The sequence below is a fragment of the Camellia sinensis genome, chromosome 14 (assembly GCF_055761805.1).
Source record: "Camellia sinensis isolate YWXY chromosome 14, ASM5576180v1, whole genome shotgun sequence".
NCBI classification, from domain to species: domain Eukaryota; kingdom Viridiplantae; phylum Streptophyta; class Magnoliopsida; order Ericales; family Theaceae; genus Camellia; species Camellia sinensis.
The window spans coordinates 34,111,056-34,130,592 of record NC_138974.1 but is presented as its reverse complement, the minus strand read 5'-3'; the positions used below and the strand labels follow the sequence as shown (position 1 = coordinate 34,130,592).

Here is a 19,537-nt window from a genome sequence, read left to right as displayed (position 1 = left end):
TTGCGTGCCCGTGTGCACGCATTTCGAGGCATCTCATTTTTACAGCATAGTGCATACTAGGTTGTATCTTAGATCGCATTCACTCATTTTCATAGCATTGTGCATGCTAGGCTGTATCTTAGTTGCATTCATGCATATCATGCATATTGTATCGTGTCCGGGATAGGAGCTAGCCCGGGCACGGGAAACGAGGTGCGTTTCGTACTCCGAGTGACGGAACGTGTCTCAATTCCCTAGTCACCGACACTCCGGATCATCCATGATGGAGTTAGGTTCTTGTTGTGTTTATACATGCATTCATTCTATATTGAGTTGTACATTTCGACTCCTCTGCCATCATGCATCGATATGCATGATTGGTGGTACGAGGATCGAGGCATGCATATATCTGTGAAAATACATTGCCATGCCCCTTTCCTGCTCTCTGTTGCAGCAAAATGAAGAATCAGCAACTTTTCAGAGTTTGGCGCACATTTCAAGAAAAGGTATAAACAGAGGCTAATTGGGGCATCCTAGTGGATTTCCGCGCAAGGCAGCCCAGACATGCATCATTCATCAGAAGCAAGGCAGTCCCTGGGTTGCACGCCAGTTTTACAGCTTTCTTAGTTAATTTGATTGATTAATTATGAATTTGTATATTATTTGGACTGTAATATTTTTTTATTCGGGACTGTATTATTTATTTGGACCCTCTGTGCGAGGGCAATATTGTAATAAGTGTGCGTGAGTGTGGTGTATGTCTTCCAACCCCACGTCTTTCTTCCCTTTTATTTATCCGCTTATGATGGTTAGATTAGGGCATATTTAAATTAGCATACAGTATGACAGCATGTTTGCATCATTCATCTGTTTTGCATGCACCGGGCTCGGCGCACCATACTAACTGCATTGTACTTTCAATTCCAAATTGAATACATGTTAGTTGTAGCATTCCATATGCCATGTTTAGAATAGCCGAGCCTGCTATAGTTTGCATTCTTGCATGTGTTGCATTAGGCATCTCTGTATACTTAGGATTCATGCATGATTTCTAATGAGTTTTTGTTTTGGCTTGGAGTACTCGGTGAGTTTTATGCTTTAGCATCCTTGCATGCGTGTGAGTGACTGCCATGAATAGCATGCTTACCATGAGGCTATACGTTTATGTGATATAACTGCCTGAATGCCTGTGGGTAAAGGTTGGGTTACTTGGATTGGAATAAATCATCAACTGTTTGTTTTAAGCCCACTAGATAGTGGCAAAACCATCTTTTCTAAGCCCACCTGCGGGTGGCAAAATCTTCATTTTAAGCCTACTTGCGAGTAGCAAACCATCTTTCAAATAAACAAGCAGGAAATGTTTTGTTCAAATTCGAGCGACCCAGTCTATACTTATATGCTGTGTGCATCACATAGTAACCTAGGCTAATAACCGGAATAAGAACACACAAAGTTTTCAAAAATTGATATCATGGTTAGTAGAGGCTGATCTTTGATCAGGCGAGCGGGGGTGCTCACGAAGTGATCTTCCCCAATCGTACCCAAGTTCCCGAGCCGATGCAACTTTGGTGATGACGGACACGTGGCCTTTGGCATCGAGTCAGGGTTTCCTAAATTTCCCATTTAAAAAACATTTAGGTGGCGACTCTGTATCTGGCGAAGCAGTCCATGTTTGGCACTTCTTTCAAAAATCAGTTTTCTCAAAACGATTTGCCGGATTTAGACTCTTTGGTTCAGATTTAGAACCGTGACAATTTGAGAGTCCTGAGCTGTAGTGACCCCAATATGAACGGAACGGGAGCTCGTTCCTCCCGGGGCGTTCGGGGATGTCTACAATAAGCGAGTAATAAAAATATCAGAAAAAATAAAGAAAATTATTGAGCAAAAAATAAAATAAATAAAATGATAATCATTCTGTTTGGTTTCAATTTTCAGAATTCACTTTTCAAAAAATTTTACTTTTTTATTTTCCTTATTTTGTTGCTTTCACTGTTTTTTTAATATTTTAAGTAATTTTTTTTAATTTTTAGACACACTTAACATAAATACATTTTTAAAATATAATATTTGTGAGTTTTTTTAATATAAAAATACAAAGAATACGAAAATTTAATATATTTGTCATATTTTTGTATATTTATTATTATTTTTAAATGTTTTTTTTACAAATATTTTATTATTTAAATATATTTAAATAAAATGCATCTAAAAAATTAAAAAATTATTTAAAAATTTAAAAATATTCAAAAAAACGAAAAATAAAAAAATAAACAGTAGAATATAACTAAATTAAAATCAAGCTCACTCAATTGGTTATCCTTATTTTTTCTTGGAATCTAAAGTCTTGTTTGGAAACAAATTTTTTTAATTAAAATATTAATATAAAAAAATTAATATGTTTAGAATAATTTTTTAATTTTTTATAAAAAAAATATGTAAAAAATATATATTTTTTAATTTTTTAAATAATCTTTTAACTTTCTAATGTTTTAACTTTCTAACTAAAATTATCAGTTAAGATCACCACTTCCCGAGACGTAAATATAACTACAACCAAACAAACACGTCAAGCACGTGTACTTGATAAGTAACGGTCGAGCAAGCTTATCCCTATTCTCATTATTAAATCCCCTATTCTCATTATTAAAGCCAAACAGTAGTTTATCTAGTCCACAGTGCCAGTGACAGAGCTCCAAAACAACACGTCAATGGCGTCGATTATTCGGCGGAAGCTTCACAACTACAAGCCCTCCAATCCCCAACTACGGTTGTTCTCTGCATCGCCGCCGCGGAAAAGTAATCGAAGGATAGAGAAGATACTGGTTGCGAACAGAGGCGAAATAGCTTGTAGAATCACTCGGACTGCCAAAAGATTAGGGATTCGAACTGTCGCCGTCTACAGCGACGCCGATACTCACAGCCTCCACGTGAAATCCGCCGACGAAGCGGTTCGAATCGGTCCTCCTCCGGCTCGATCGAGTTATCTCAACGCTTCGTCCATTATTGAAGCTGCAATTCGTACTGGTGCCCAGGTAATTTGGTCCCCTAATCGTCTTGATTGCCAAGAAACGATGCTTTCTGTTCTTGAATCTTCCGTTTTGATGTTACAATTGTGCTACTGTTTGACATTTTGATTGTTGGAGGTTATATATACTGTTTCTTAATGATTTCTTAAACTATATTAATCATTCTACAAAATTATTGAGTTCGTTGCCAGTGACCTTGCCTTGTCAAGGTTAAATTTTTCATTACATCTATTGCATTTAGCCAAATTGGATGATGTGCTTCATTTAGACTCTTATTGATGGTCAATTGAATGTATCTGATTATTTTCTTTTTTTTTTTTTAATCAGAGAGTGTATCTGATTCTTGATGGTACTGTAGTGGGTAGAAAATCTTTTGTATCTACTTTTTGTTGTTCAAAATTGTGAAATTAAATAAATAGATTTATGAAGAAAACAAATTATATACCAAGAACATATGCTGATAATTACAACTAAATTTCAACAGAAATACACAAAAATAATGAAGGTTAAAGAGACAAAACCGAAGCCTGCACGGAAGCAGTTTCCTTAAAACAGATTTCGCCGCCTCACGGGTCGACTACTTGAGAAAACCCGGCGTCTGTCTCTCAGGATACAACGGTCAAAACCAGCTACGGCAGAAGCACTATCTGTCTAGCTTAGCGAACAAAACAATGGCAGCACTCTCTCACAATAGGAACTATCAAGCAAACTGACTTGTAAAATGGAAAAAAAAAAAATTTCTATATAAAACTTGACAGGAGAGTCTTAATTTATACATGTATAGGGGAGAGAGGAAAAGCCTCCAGCCTTTAAGGCTAGTCATTAAAACACCAAGCATCCATAGCCCCTTTCCACAAAATGAAAAGTATGGATGCCCAAAGGATTCACACCCTTTAGCCAAGAAAAAAAAGATTAAAATACTCTTTAAAATCCTATTCATGAATCTAACATCATGAAGCAATTTCTTGGCAATTTCTTATTTAAAACCCAATGGTTTTTGACTCACTTGGACCCAACACAAAAAATGGTTAGGACCCACTTTAATGTTTAATTAAAGTCACCACACTTTAATATTAAATTGAAGTCCCTAAAAATCATTTTTTCCAACAATCCCCCACATGAATAAAAATTGACCGAATGACTCAACAAACGGACATCGTTCAACAATGAAGACTCTGAGAGAGAGTACAACGGACTAACCCCGACATTAGAGAAGGTAGCTTTTGGCTTTGAACCTCTCCCAGTGAAAACCTATCGAGTTTACTGGCAGATCAGTGAATAAGGCATCTTGAACTGCTCTACCGTTTATGTAAACTGAGACAATAGATCTCACACGGGAATTACTCCTACCACCATTATGTTCTCACTGGTGTGCCCTGTGTGGCCCTGGACACTAGCCTGGTTCAGCGAGTGGTTTCAAAGAATCTTGGCCTGTCCAATTCTTCTAGAAGCGGCCCCATTTCAAACTCACATAGGTGACTCTACTAAAGTATCCTGCAATACTTAGCTCAACAGCTTAACACATAAGAGTCATTAAAAGCTCAGCTTATCCTCTACACTTGCAGGTATCACTAATAGAAGGAATGGCTGGAGGTTTAACCTCCTCAGTGACATACTACCGTTACACGCAATTAGGTTGTCCCATTGAACCTAGATCTTGGGATTTCCAGTCAACTAGGTTGGGTTTCCATTCCGGTAACTTCCAAAGGCCTTAACCCCATTCCTTTTGACGACGTTTCGACTAACACTCAACTTAACCCTTTGGTTAGCGGATCCGCAATATTGTCCTTAGACTTTACAAAGTCTAAAGAGACAACTCCATTCGAGAGTAGTTGTCGTATGGAATTATGTCTACGACGGATATGTCTAGACTTTCCATTATACATATTACTCTGTGCCCTACCAATTGCAGATTGACAATCACAATAAATACAAATAGCTGGCATAGGTTTAAACCAACGTGGAATATCTTCAATGAAATGGCGAAGCCATTCTGCTTCTTCCGTTGCTTTATCCAAAGCAATAAACTCTGATTCCATCATTGATCTAGATATACACGTTTGCTTGGAAGATTTCCAAGACACGGCTGCCCCACCAAGAGTGAATACATATCCTCTAGTGGACTTTGAGTCCTTTATATCTGATATCCAATTCGCGTCACTATATCTTTCAAGCACCGCCGGATATCGAGTATAATGCAGCCCATAATCCCGAGTGTAACGTAAATACCTTAACACCCGCACAATGCCCTCCCAATGAGAAGTATCAGGATTACTTGTGTATCTACTAAGCCTGCTAACCGAGTAAGCTATATCTGGCCTAGTACAACTCATCAGATACATTAAACTTCCAATTACCCAAGAATATTCTAACTGAGAGACACTCTCTTTATTATTCTTGGTAAAGTGTAGACTTAAGTCTACAGGTGTCGATGACACACTCGTATTTGATCCACTAAACTTCTCAAGTATCTTATCAACATAATGAGACTGAGAAAGTACAATTCCGCCAGAGATTCTGGTAATCTTAATTCCCAGAATAACATCTGCAATGCCCATATTCTTCATGTCAAATTTAGAGTTTAACAACTTCTTGGTAGTTTTGATCATTTCATCGTTACTACCTATAATGAGCATATCATCAACATATAGACACAAAATGACATAACCTCTGTCAGTGTCTTTGACATAAATACACTTGTCACATTCGTTGATTCGAAACCCATTTGACAACATTACATTGTCAAACTTCTCATGCCATTGTTTGCTTCAAACCATACAAAGATTGGACAAGTTTACAGACTTTCTTGCTTTGTCCTGGAGCTGAAAACCCTTCAGGTTGCTCTATGTAGATTTCTTCATTCAAATCCCCATTTAAAAAAGCAGTCTTTACATCCATCTGGTGTATCTCAAGATTGCGCAAAGCTGCTATCGCAATCACTATGCGAATGGATGTTATTCGAGTTACAGGTGAGTACGTATCAAAGTAATCCAGGCCTTCTCGTTGCCTGTACCCTTTGATAACGAGCATCGCCTTATACTTGTCAATAGACCTATCGGCCTTCATCTTTCGTTTAAAAATCCATTTGCAGCCTAAAGGCTTATACCCTGGAGGTAAATCTACCAACTCCCAGGTGTGGTTCTGTAAGATGGAGTCAATCTCACTTTTGATCGCTTCTTTCCATAAAGGACTCTCAGGAGAAGTCACAGCTTCATGGAAAGTTTGAGGTTCGTTCTCAACCATATAAGTCAAGAAGTCTGGACCAAAAGATTTGGATGTCCTAGCCCTTTTACTCTGTCTGGGCTCATCTAAAACCTTAATTTGATCATCACCTGGATCATCAACATGATCATCCTCATTAGCAAGCTCATCAAATTGCTTCAAAGACCTTGGAACCCCTGCATGGGTTCGGCAAGGAAAAATGTTTTCAAAGAAACATTCATTCCTTGACTCCATGATGGTATTCCTGTGTATGTCGGGAATTTCAGACTTATGAACAAGAAACCGATATGCACTACTATTATGTGCATAACCAATGAATATACAATCCACAGATTTCGGGCCTATCCTAACCCGTTTTGGTGTAGGAATCGCCACTATTACAAGACACCCCCACATTCGTAAGAATTTATAAGAAGGCTTAACACCTTTCCAAAACTCATACGGGATCTTGTCCACTTCGCTTCAACACAAGTTTCACACTTGTGTTTCGTCAGAACAACCTTGTCGGACTCAAAAAACCATGCGAAAAACATGTTTACTGAGAAGAGACCTTGAGACAAGATTCTAACGAATGTCCGGAACATACAGGACTTCGTTCAAGGTTAGCTCTTTCCCTGAGGTTAACATCAGGACCACCTTTCCCTCAGCAAATGAGGTAGTAGAGTTTCCCATAAACAACTTCTCACCGTTTGTAACCGGTTTGAAAGTTGTAAATAGCTCTTCTCGGAGCAGATGTGGCGTATAGCCCTAGTAAAACAAAAAGCCTCGCTACCACAGTTGTAGCACTTCCCAAAGAATCGAGAACCAGGTTTCCGCAGCTTGTATGCCAGCTTCTTTGCAACACCACCCCTTGGCCCCAGCTAAGAGCCCTTGTTCAAAGGGGGGGCTTCTTCCTCATCCCAGAAAATTTGCCATGCTCAATGACATTGGCCTTCACTGAGGAGGTACTCCCTCCTTTCTTTCTATTATCCTCCTCATTACGGAGTCGGATAATCAGGCCTTCTTTTTAGAATTTATACAAAGTTTTAAACAAATCCTTGTGTCACAATGATTATGAAACTCTCAAAATCATATCACAGTAAATACATTCCCAGAATGTCATCAACCGAATTAGGCACCTAAATATATTTGGTCCAACCTATCACTCTGAAGCCAATAGTCTTACTATTAGGAAACACAAATCCAGTGTTCAATAGTCTACTATTCGGAACTTCATAACATGGCCAGTAGTCTTATCACTAGGAATCACTAATTTCTCAGCATGTGGTCAGTAGACTTTCTACTAGTAAGAATCACAATGTCTTAACCTGTGATCAGTAGTCACTTTACTACTAGGAATCACAACGTCCTGACATAGGGTCAATAGACTCTTTCATTACTAGGAATCATAATGTCTTGACATATGACCAGTAGCCTCTCCACTACTAGGAATCATGATGCCTTGACATGTGATCAGTAATCTGTTCACTACTAGGAACCACAATCTCATAACTGTATAGCCAGTGGTCTAACACCTCCTAGGAACCACCAGTTTTCCATCTCTGTGATCAGTGATCTTGTACTCACTAGGAACTACCAATTTAAGAATATATTTGGAATTTAAAAATCCAAAAAAATATTCACCCACTATAACAGGTTGTCTCATCTTTACTTTCAAGCAAAGTCACATAGCAATCACAAGGATACCAAACTAATTGCCTCTGATCAAATTAGAGAAATTTTTAATGCAATCTTATGATTTCCTTTAATCATACTTGATCTCTCAAGATCTTTCTTTAAGAATCTCGCGAGGCTAAGGTTGTCAGGTGGAACAACATTTCTGTTTGTCACCTTTTGAAGCCATTTCTGAAACATCACAACAGAATTTCACTTCTGTGATTCCAGAAAATAAACTTAACCCTTAGAAAATCCCTTGGATGGAAATTTAATTCAAAACTAGTCTCACCATTTAACCTAGAATCGAACATGGTCAGGAATGTTCCCAGGAAGACTGGAGGGGTCACATCGGTCCCACTTAAAACCCAGTTAACCTTTTGACAAAACATTCAAGAGCATGTTGACTCCTAGTCCATAGGAAACAATTTAAAAATTAAGATTTCTAGAAGAAAAACCAGGTTATAACAAACCGATTCCCAAGCAAATAAAATTTGCTACCAGAATTACACCACTCATAAAAGTTAACCGGTACTCCCGGAACTAAGCCCATTATTTCTGAATAAAATCAAAAATATTTTAGCTAATGCTAAAATTTGGTTTCCTTTCTCAAAACCAAAACACTTTGGACATAATCAGATTATAACCAAAGACTTTCTCCAAATTTGGTTTTCCAACACTTTGGGAATAAAATGATTAAACCCAAAGACTTCCTCAAACTCCAAAGGTTTGAAACCAAATCCATCTTAGTTGTCATTTCTGAACAAATAAGAACTACTCTTTAGCCAAAGCTAAAACTTTGGTTTCTATCACAGAAAACCAAACCAAGTTCCAAACTTACAAACAATTTAAAAAATTGCTATAACAATTACACGCATATAAAATGCTTCTAACAAAACAAGCAAATAAAACTTGCTACCACAAATTGATAAACAAACCAACTACATCTCAAGCAAAAAACATGCTTCAAACATTTTGATAAAATAGCCAATCCATAAGGATTCTATGGAGTCCAAAAGCTTTTCCACGCTTAGGTATTTCTATTCAACACAAACGTTAGTAGTCCAAACATTTTTGTTTTTACATCCCAAATTCTATTCATTTGGTTTTATATTTGTTTTTCGCATTCTATTCATTTGGTTTTATATTTGTTTTTCGCATTGGTATCCCTACAAAGAAAGTTAGTAGCAAACCACAACAAAATACAAACAAATAATCTAAAAAATTTAATTATAATAAATAATTGAAACCATCTAGCCAACTATTAATTATATAAGTAACCAACTAATATAAGGTACCAAAACAAAATACAATTTGTAACTTCAAAATTAAATTACAACTTTAAAATAAAGTTCAATACTCATGAGTCATGAATGAAATTAATTCATAATAAACATTTAAACTAATAACTCCAAATAGATAAGTCAAATTCAAAGTTAATGCACCCAATTAAATAATTCAGATTAATGCACCTAATTAAATAATTCAAATTAATGCACCCAAATAAATAATTTAGATTAATGCACCTAATTAAATAACTCAGATTAATGCACCCAATTAGATAATTTAGATTAATGCACCCAATTAAATAATTCATATTAATGCATCCAATTAGATAATTTAGATTAATGTACCCAATTAAATAATTCAGATTAATGCACCTAATTAGATAATTTAGATTAATGCACCCAAATAAATAATTTAGATTAATCATGTACACAATTCATAAAACTCTATAACTCCAAATACATTAAATTATGTAATTTAGCCTAGAAAATAATAAGCATGTAACAAATTGAGACTAGAATAGAATTAGCATGTCAAAATTGCAACATCCATAAATTATATTTTATAACCTTAAAATTCATGCAAATCATGGTAGGGAAATGATGAACCATACGCATAAAACAAGATCATACTAATACAATTAAGTATGCAAATTATAATAGAGCATTCTAATTAAACTAAGCAATTAGAGAGTACCATTGCATAATTTACAATTATTGAAATAGTGAGCAATTCCGCAACAATTCCTAGTAACATTATACAAAGCTAACCTAATAGTCTATATAAATCTATTCGATCAATTTCATAGAAAAGATATATAAAATCTGTTTTAAGCTTGTTGTTCAAAATTGTGAAATTAAATAAATAGATTTATGAAGAAAACAAATTATATACCAAGAACATATGCTGATAATTACAACTAAATTTCAACAGAAATATACAAAAACAATAAAGGGTAAAGAGACAAAACCGAAGCCTGCACGGAAGCAGTTTCCTTAAAACAGATTTCGTCGCCTCACGGGTCGAGTGCTTGAGGAAACCCGGCGTCTGTCTCCCAGGATACGACGGTCAAACCAGCTACGGCAGAAGCACTATCTGTCTAGCTTAGCGAACAAAACAATGGCAGCACTCTCTCACAATAGGAACTATCAAGCAAACTGACTTGTAAAATGGAAGCAAAAAAAAATTTCTATATAAGACTTGACAGGAGGGTCTCAATTTATACATGTATAGGGGAGAGAGGAAAAGCCTCCAGCTTTTAAGGCTAGTCATTAAAACACCAAGCATCCATAGCCCCTTTCCACAAAATGAAAAGTATGGATGCCCAAAAGATTCACACCCTTTAGCCAAGAAAAAAAAGATTTAAATACTCTTTAAAATCTTATTCATGAATCTAACATCATGAAGCAATTTGTTGGCAATTTCTTATTCAAAACCCAATGGTTTTTGGCTCACTTGGACCCAACACAAAAAATGGTTAGGACCCACTTTAATATTTAATTAAAGTCACCACACTTTAATATTAAATTAAAGTCCCCAAAAATCATTTTTTCCAACACTTTTGTACAATCTTTGAACCTCCTCGTAGAGCATCCTTGTAGCCCATTTACGATGTTTTTAATTGGCGGAGTTTGGAAGGGATTTGGAAAGAAATGAAAAAGTTAGGTGAAATATTTTACCTACTTTACACATCTTTTCTCTTTTACTTTCCAATCCCTTCTCAAATCCCTCAACCAAACATAGCGGTAGCCAGTTGGCCCAGTACAGTTATTGGATCTTGACTTGCGCTTTGTCTGTGCCCCTCCAAGTGAGGGCTGAATGGTTCAAGTGAAAGTGGGAACAACATGAATGTGTGGGTTTCAACTTTCTTGCATGACATGTTCTCTGTAATGGCAACATCTTTACGAGAGTGGACAAGGTGCCCCTTAATTGACACTCACTCGAAATCCTTGTAGCAAGTTGAGTCAGTTGGCGCAATACTAGTATGGGATCTTGGCTTAATCTTTGTCTCTGCCCCTCAAAGTGCGGGATGCAAGGTTCAAGTGACTGTTGGAACTTGGAACTTGAGTGTGCCTTTCAACATTCTTGCAGAACATTTCTGTGAAGGCATGTGCATGAGCACTCTTGCTCGCCCCTTACTCACACATTTTGAAGGTAAAATATGCTGGTTTACCATATTATGTTACTAAAAGTGGACATTGATTAAGAGTACAAGCATGGTCTCGTTGAAAATTTTATGAATGGTTCAATGGAACTATTTTTGGTTGGATATATCATGTGGTCTCTCTAGCTGGGGAAGAACATTCATCATTGAGGGATGATTCATTTCCCGTGGCCAATGTAGACCATGTTACTGGTCATCCAAATTTCTCATTATTTAGGTGCGTGTATGGCTTGCTAAAAATTTCAGGAGAGTTGAGCTGTTGTGTAGAGTCTTCCATCATTTGTGTCAGCCTTTTTCTATTTTCTATTTATTCTTCATTCATCATTTGTGTTTAGGAGTTGTGTATGTCAAGAATTAGTGTCAACTCTTCTTCTTCTTCTTTTTTTTCTTTAAAAAATATATATATATTAAGTGTAAAGCAATAACTCTGGTAGCATGAATTTTTTGTTGTTGCATCTCCTCTTTATCTTCATTGGTTCACTACTCTTCACTATATGTTATCTTTGTTGCATTGATAGATGGTTGAGTGATTTTATTTTGGCACATGCAAGGACATGGTTTCAGAGTGGAAATCTTTATTTGATAATTAGGCTATCCACCCGGGCTATGGTTTCTTATCAGAAAGTGCCGAGTTTGCTCAACTTTGTGAAGATGAGGGTTTTACATTTATTGGGCCTCCAGCATCTGCTATCAGGGACATGGGTGATAAAAGGTACAAACTAGTTGCTTCTTTCTTTCTCTTCTTCCTTTTTCTTTGTACAAACTGAAACGCTATTAAAAAATTCTCTGTTCACTTCAATGGTAGCCCTACTGATTATTGTTAACATTTTTTTAATGTGCCCATCAGTGCATCAAAGAGGATAATGGGTGCAGCAGGGGTGCCACTTGTGCCTGGATATCATGGTGAAGAACAAGATATTGACCTTATGAAGTCTGAAGCAGACAAGATTGGATATCCTATTTTGATAAAGCCAACTCATGGAGGTGGAGGGAAGGTGTGCCAATTGTTGAGTTCCCTCTGAGCATGTTTCTGATACTATCATGATTATTGCCCTGTCATTGATGGTGCATCTGTCGGTTTATTTCGGATTTAAAGTTTTATGCTTCTTTATTACACATTCCTTGTGAGTTTGTGTACTTGTTGCCTTCATCCTCTTCATCATTAGTTTATTTTCATTTTTAATCTAATCATTGCTGTAATTTCTTTGCCGTGAATTGATTATTTTACTCTCTTGAATATGGGAGGCCATCAAGCAATATGTCATGTGCACTGTAGATTAGAACAAGCCTGGGTAAGACAAAGCAGGAATAGTAAATAAACTACGGGAAAATAGAACAGAAAAAACAGTTGTAAGGCTTTACTGCAGTCTATAGTAATTTTTTTTTCCTCTTTTACAGTCAACTAAGTTACACCTACCCCATCAAAGTAAACATTTCATGCAATATTTGTATATTCACGTTTCTTCCAGTCTTTACTAATATTATATAGTGCAACTTTTGTTCGAACCTCTAACAACCATGTTTAGCAAAGGTCATAATAGGAGTGTCCTTGTTATATGGACATAAATTATGTTTGAGATGAAATTCTCAAGATGTGTCATTCTCAGGGTATGAGGATTGTGCAAAGTCCAAATGAATTTGTTGACTCATTCTTGGGGGCACAACGTGAGGCTGCTGCTTCTTTTGGCATAAATACAATCTTGCTAGAGAAATATATCACACAGCCAAGACACATAGAAGTCCAGGTACTCTTATTTTTACACCTCTTTGTTTGTATTCATCCATACTAAAGTAATTTTATCTGTGAAATTCAGCTTGTCCTATATCATACCCAGTTTCCTTAATTTTATTTATTTATTTATATTTGGTTTTAAAATCTGTAGATGATGGATTGATACTTTTGTTTAATGGCATGATAAGAAACATATGTCTATAAGACTTATGTACCGATTCATTGAGTGCTCCTGAATTTGCTTAATGTTATAGGTATTTGGGGACAAACATGGCAACATCTTACATTTATACGAAAGAGACTGCAGTGTGCAGAGAAGACATCAGAAAATAATTGAAGAAGCTCCAGCTGTATGCAACTCTCTCTGTATTTTAAGTTTAGGTTTCTTGTTGTAGATGCCTATAGTTTTGATAGAAGCACTGTTTTTGCAGCCAAATGTCCTGAATGACTTTCGCTCTCATGTGGGTCATGCTGCTGTATCTGCGGCCAAGGTCTGAATGAGCATTCTTGTCAAGGCAATCAGTATTTTATTTTCTCATCTCTCGTATTTATGAACTTGTTGATATATCTTCATTTTTATGAAAATGATGCTGTTCTCCAGAATTTAAGACATTTTCTTCAGGTTATGTGTGAAAAATTTCATTCCTTTTCTGTTCTCATGCTCCGACGCCTATTTTATACATTCTAAATAATCGTGGAACCCTTAATGCTGCAATTATTATTATTATTATTATTACTACTACTACTACTACTCCTATTTTATATATTCTAAATCGTCGTGGAAACCTTAATGCTGCAATTATTATTATTATTATTACTATTACTATTATTATTACTACTACTTGGGGGGGGGGGGGGGGGGGGGGAATTGAATATTGCTCGTCACGCATGTTACTCGTGTTTAAAGCCCAAATCAAAGGGTTGTTGAAGAAAAGTTAGATGCTAAATTGCTATGCTGTCGATCTCATGGTCATGCTTTCATAGTTTCATTTGGACTTTACCCCCTAGTGTTGTCATAGTTGATGGACTTTCTGTTCAGGAATGCTTTGTCAACGGTTCACCTCTGATGCATTGTTAGAACTGACTGCGGCTATGCAACTAATTAGAAGCATTTCTTCTGGCTGTTAACCTTTGACCATTTGGATCATGCTTGTAGCTTTTGATTTAAAGGTTATTGAAAGAGCGTCGAGCACAATGCAAGATGAATCAACATGAATACAAGAAAACAGATTTATTTATACCTATTAGTTATTTTCTTCTTTTTACCCATAATGAAGTATAAGTGTTTATTTAGGTTTCCATCAAGTTTCTTAAAGGTTTTTCTTTTTGCTTTGCAAAAGTTTCTTACTAAGTCTCCCATTCAATTCTTCAACGTTTCACTGTTTTCCGTTTCCCCTATTTTTTGCCGCATTTTCTGCTTCTGTTTCCCCAATTGTTGCTGCTTTTGCTTCCTATTCTAATAAATATGTTATCCTGTATTTTTTTCTTATGGTTTTTTTTTTATAGCTTATCTATTTGGCACAAGTTTGTTTTGAAATCTTGTCCCGCACATTTTAACATTTGTATTTGAGAGATCCCTTCAGCTATTTGCACTAATGTGGCAGTTCCTTTCTGATTTCTAAAGGCAGTTGGCTATCACAATGCTGGCACTGTGGAGTTTATAGTCGATACATCCTCAGGACAATTTTATTTTATGGAGATGAACACCCGGCTTCAGGTGTTTTGATCACTCTGCTTCTTTCTTCTCAGCGAGTTTAACAGTAACCAAACAGGGTCTATGTTTGTTCTTTGACAGGTTGAGCATCCTGTGACTGAGATGATTATTGGCCAAGATCTCGTGGAGTGGCAAATACGTGTTGCAAATGGAGAGCCTCTTCCCATGAACCAATCACAAGTGCCCTTGTCAGGTAAAATTTCTCCACCTTTTCTATTTGCTTCCATATTGAATGTTGCTTTTATTTTCTGAAATATGATCCTTTGTACAGTTTAATAATTATCTTGGTGACAACTCTATTTAAATAGATAGCTCTTTGCAGGTTGCTGATTGGACAGAGGAGAGGAAAATTAACTGTTAGGTTTCATATTTTTCTTTCCTTGCATTTTTGCAGCAGAAAAAAATGGTTTTTGGAACTTTGTATTTTTAACATATGTGCTCTTTCTTGCTGCTTACAAACTTGAATCATGACAATAGGTACTTAAATAACTTCCCTCTTACAATAGGCTTATTGCAAGGTTGGCAACCAGGAAAGTAATTTGGCAATTTTTTAGAAAGAGATCTTGCCATAATACAATTTGATTTGATGACAAGTTTGACTGATTAGACTTGGTATGCTGTGGATATTATGGTAGAACTGCAGAGAGGTTTTCTGGACTTGAGAGCTTTACGATACATAGGACTAAGGCAAAGATTTGGAATGTAATTTTAGTATATATGATATGAAGGTGGGTTGAGAAGACATTATATACCTGTTCCTTTTTTGTTTTTTTGAATCATCCTGGTGTTGTGTGTTTACCGGAAATAAAATGATTGAGAGAGAGGAACTTATAATTTGATGGTTGGGAGGGAGGGAGTATATATGAAGGTGGATTGAGAAGACATTATGTCTCTGTTGCAATTTTTTGATCCGCAAAATCATGCTGGTGTTGTGTGTTTACCGGAAATAAATTATAGTTTGATGGTTGGGAGGGAGGGATAGAGAGAGATTTTGTCAAGACATGCTTACAATAGCTAAATTCTTAGAACAGATGTTCAATTCTTGAATACATGGTCATGTATTAGAACACATTTTCTTTGGGTTATGTATATAATTGAAAAACATAGAAGAGTTAAGACATGCTTACAATATCAAAATTCAATGACAGGTCATGCTTTTGAAGCCCGAATATATGCTGAAAATGTCCCAAAAGGATTTCTTCCTGCAACAGGGGTTCTTCACCATTATCGGCCTGTTCCAATTTCGTCAACAGGTATTATTGTGTAACACAATTGGTGGCTTTTATGAAATATTCCAGATTTCTTCTTTTGGGGGCCTTTGGTTTCTCCTTCAGTTATTTGATTCATTAGATCACTAGTCCATATATGAAAAAAAGGAAAGGAAAAGAAAAGTGTACACGCAGCCTATGAAAAAATTCTAATTATCAATCATTCATGTACATACCTCTTTGGGTTAACAGTGCTGCCCTTAGCTGCTGAAACAAACACAATCAGATATTTACTTTTGTAGACTAGGTATCTGTGATTGACCCTCCCACTACTTTTTGGGGTAAAAATTATTTGAATTTTTTTTTTTTTCTAGTGGTATATATATGTCTTTTCTCTGATGTTCAGTCAATTCCATTTAACAGTTCGGATTGAAACTGGTGTTGAACAAGGGGACACTGTGAGCATGCATTATGATCCTATGATTGCCAAGCTTGTGGTATGGGGAGAGAATCGTGCTGCAGCATTAGTTAAACTGAAGGACTGCTTGTCAAAGTTTCAGGTATGGGCTATACTTGGAGATATGTCTTCAATTCACCATACTCGTGTTTATAATGTTTGACTTGTAGCTTTGCACGATGGTAACTCTTCTTGGACAAATAAAGAAAAAAGTACAATCATGTGAAGGATAAATAGATAGTTTAGATGGTCAGGATGACATACTTTGTTGACTTTTGTCCTGGGAGATCCCTTAAATTGTGTGACAGCTCAAATGTTTGTTTATTTTAAGCATCTTATTATCTAGTGGATCACTTTGTTAGTTCTCTTCATGGATATATTACTTCCCATCTTACTTGTTCTACAATTAGTAGATCTTAATTTTTCTCATTCCAAATTTAATTACCGATTGTAAATTGTTTATGCAGGTTGCAGGTTTGCCAACCAATATAAAATTTCTCTCGAGACTTGCTAACCATCAGGCTTTTGAAAACGGTGAAGTGGAAACCCATTTTATTGAGCACTTTCGAGATGACTTGTTTTTTGATCCCAGTAATCCAGAATTGGCACAAGAAGCACATAATGCTGCTACATTCAGTGCATTCATGGTTGCTGCATGTATATGTGAAAAGGAACACCGATCTTTGAAAGAGAGGCCCCCTGGTATATTCAAAGCTCCAAGATTGTAGTGTAATCTGTGATAGTTGAAGCCCTCTCAGTCTTTGTCTATCAATTTGTGCAGGGGGTCTCTCAGTATGGTATGCTCATCCCCCTTTCAGAGTCCATCATCGTGCTAGGCATACAATGGAACTTGAGTGGGTCAATGAGAACGATAGTAGTGGTTCAAAGCTTTTGACACTTTCCATAACTTATCAGCCACATGGGAACTATCACATTGAGGTAAACTCTATTATATTTGAAGTGTGGCTCTTGATGGTTGCTTCTTTTGTTTGAATGCACCATAATCAAGGATGCAATTGGGTTTTTTCTTTCCATGCTTTTTTACTGTCCCACAAGCTTTTCCTGTGCTTAATTATCTATGATGTTATGCTCTGTTCTTACAGACAGGAGAAAGTAATTCACCTGGTTTGGAAGTCCAAGTAACACAACTGGGTGACCGTGATTTTAGAGTTGAAGCTGATGGTGTAAGCATGGATGTCAGTCTAGCTGTTTTTTTCAAGGTAAACTTTGTTTATGTGCAGTTCTCCTTCTAATCAAGACAATAAGCAAAGTGGCAAACTATATTTGACATTTTCATTTTTTAAGAGACATCAATCATCTCTATATACTTTTAATAATATATATATTTTCAATTTGTTCTAGGATCGGAACAAGCATATTCATATATGGCATGGTTCACACCATCATTGCTTCAAGCAAAAAATGGGACTTGAACTGTCTGATGATGATGAAACCCAACACAAGCCAACCTTCGATACAGCTTCCCACCCTCCAGGGACCATGGTGGCTCCCATGGCTGGTTTAGTGGTTAAAGTTCTGGTAAAGAATGGGACAAAGGTTGAAGAAGGGCAACCCATATTAGTCTTAGAAGCAATGAAGATGGAGGTATGTACTCAAGCTGGCTGTATTTCTAGCTTACTCGATATCCAAATGTTGAGAGGTTCTTCTCTTCATGTGACCTTTTTTTTTTTTTTGTTTTTCGTCTAATTTTTTTTTAATAGCATGTTGTGAAGGCACCAACTGCTGGGTGTATCCACGGGCTTCAAGTTGCAGCAGGCCAACAGGTTTCTGACAGCAGTGTTCTTTTTCACGTCAAGGTCAGACATTGCGTATTGAAATTCGTCACATGTGCTTAAGATTCACTATTTACACATTCATATTACATCCCAAAAATATCAATGGTGATTGCATAATTGGCAAAAATTATGACATAGAATTGTAGAGATTATCCTTAATGCTAAATGTTGATCTTTTAGTTTTCTTGCCTAAAGTTTATACTGATTTAGCTTTATCCTTTTTTGCCAGGATGAATGAACGTGTGTTGACTTCATGACAAGTCTTGCTAAGATGGACTCAATATGAGTTTGCGCTGTAACTGCAATGTGAGTCGTCTCAACTGTAAATTGCAGAGGCTGTCAGGAAAAAAAAAATGATTCATGATGGATGCAATGGCCATATGTTATTTTTTTTCCTCATTTAAATGAAGCCTTCTAACATTTTCGGGATGTAACATAATAAATCTCTTTGCAGATTACTATTCGATCTAAAAAATATAGATTCCTTTCTACTAGTCATATCTGCCTTGGGTTAAGAATAATATTGATCAATTGGGTCAAAAAGGAGGAGAAAGGAAAAAAAAATGAGTAGGATTGGTGTTTTGATGCTTACATTGAATTTGCTCACTATTATGTATCAGTTACTATCCTCGTCTATTTTCTCTCTGTGATTCATTCAATTTATTCAATGGCAATGTGACGATAGGCATGCAAAACCATTCAATGTCTTGGGCCCAACGGGAAGTGCTTTAAAAAAGAACATCATCGAGCACATTGAATGTTAATGTACAAAAGAGACTTCTTTTGACTTTGTTAGGGACCATTCGTGCTTTCCACGAACACAAAAAAACAAAAGCTCAGTGCGTCCTAAACAAACCAATTTTAGGTTGGCCTAGCGTGGCACGTCCCTGTGGACAAATCCCAATAGGACCACAAATTTAAATTATGTTGCCATGTTTAGATTTTGTGATTTATCACATGTTCTTTATTTTTTTGAATTGACACATGATAATCTTAGAATACAGAATTATTACTCGGAGAGACAACCGAACAGCATAGAGGAGCTTATTGGAATTAATGGATGAATTGCATTTGCATTGCCAACTCTCTATTAATTCCAAGCAGGAATATGAATATGGATAGTGGTGACGGAATTTACAAATTCTACAGATAATATGCCTCTCTGTCTGTCGTCACCACTAGAATAATTCCTAGGAATTTACAAATTTTACAGATAATATGCCTCTCTGTCGTCACCACTAGAATAATTCCTAGGTCTCTCTCTCTCTCTCTCTCTCTCTCTCTCTCTCTCTCTCTCAC

The 19,537-nt window shown here is 36.4% G+C and overlaps 1 protein-coding gene across 5 annotated transcripts; it reads left to right on the top strand.

Annotated features, from left to right (window-relative positions):
- The first annotated feature begins 2,524 nt into the window (after nt 1–2,524).
- On the top strand, nt 2,525–18,736 carry MCCA (methylcrotonyl-CoA carboxylase alpha chain). 5 transcript variants are annotated; one of them, XM_082907353.1, is made up of 16 exons: nt 2,525–3,011; nt 11,922–12,043; nt 12,179–12,326; nt 12,939–13,076; nt 13,318–13,413; nt 13,495–13,554; nt 14,688–14,780; nt 14,859–14,970; nt 15,926–16,030; nt 16,409–16,545; nt 16,910–17,144; nt 17,224–17,381; nt 17,546–17,662; nt 17,805–18,047; nt 18,164–18,259; nt 18,468–18,736. In XM_082907353.1, the coding sequence occupies exons 1-16, from the start codon at nt 2,688–2,690 to the stop codon at nt 18,474–18,476; spliced, it is 2,193 nt and encodes a 730-aa protein (XP_082763479.1). In that variant the 5' UTR covers nt 2,525–2,687; the 3' UTR covers nt 18,477–18,736. The 5 variants fall into 5 exon arrangements, with proteins under 5 accessions (XP_082763479.1, XP_082763482.1, XP_082763481.1 ...); XM_082907356.1 differs by having other exon boundaries at nt 2,556–3,011; nt 11,883–12,043; XM_082907355.1 differs by having other exon boundaries at nt 2,556–3,011; nt 11,850–12,043.
- Nucleotides 18,737–19,537: the final 801 nt, after the last annotated feature.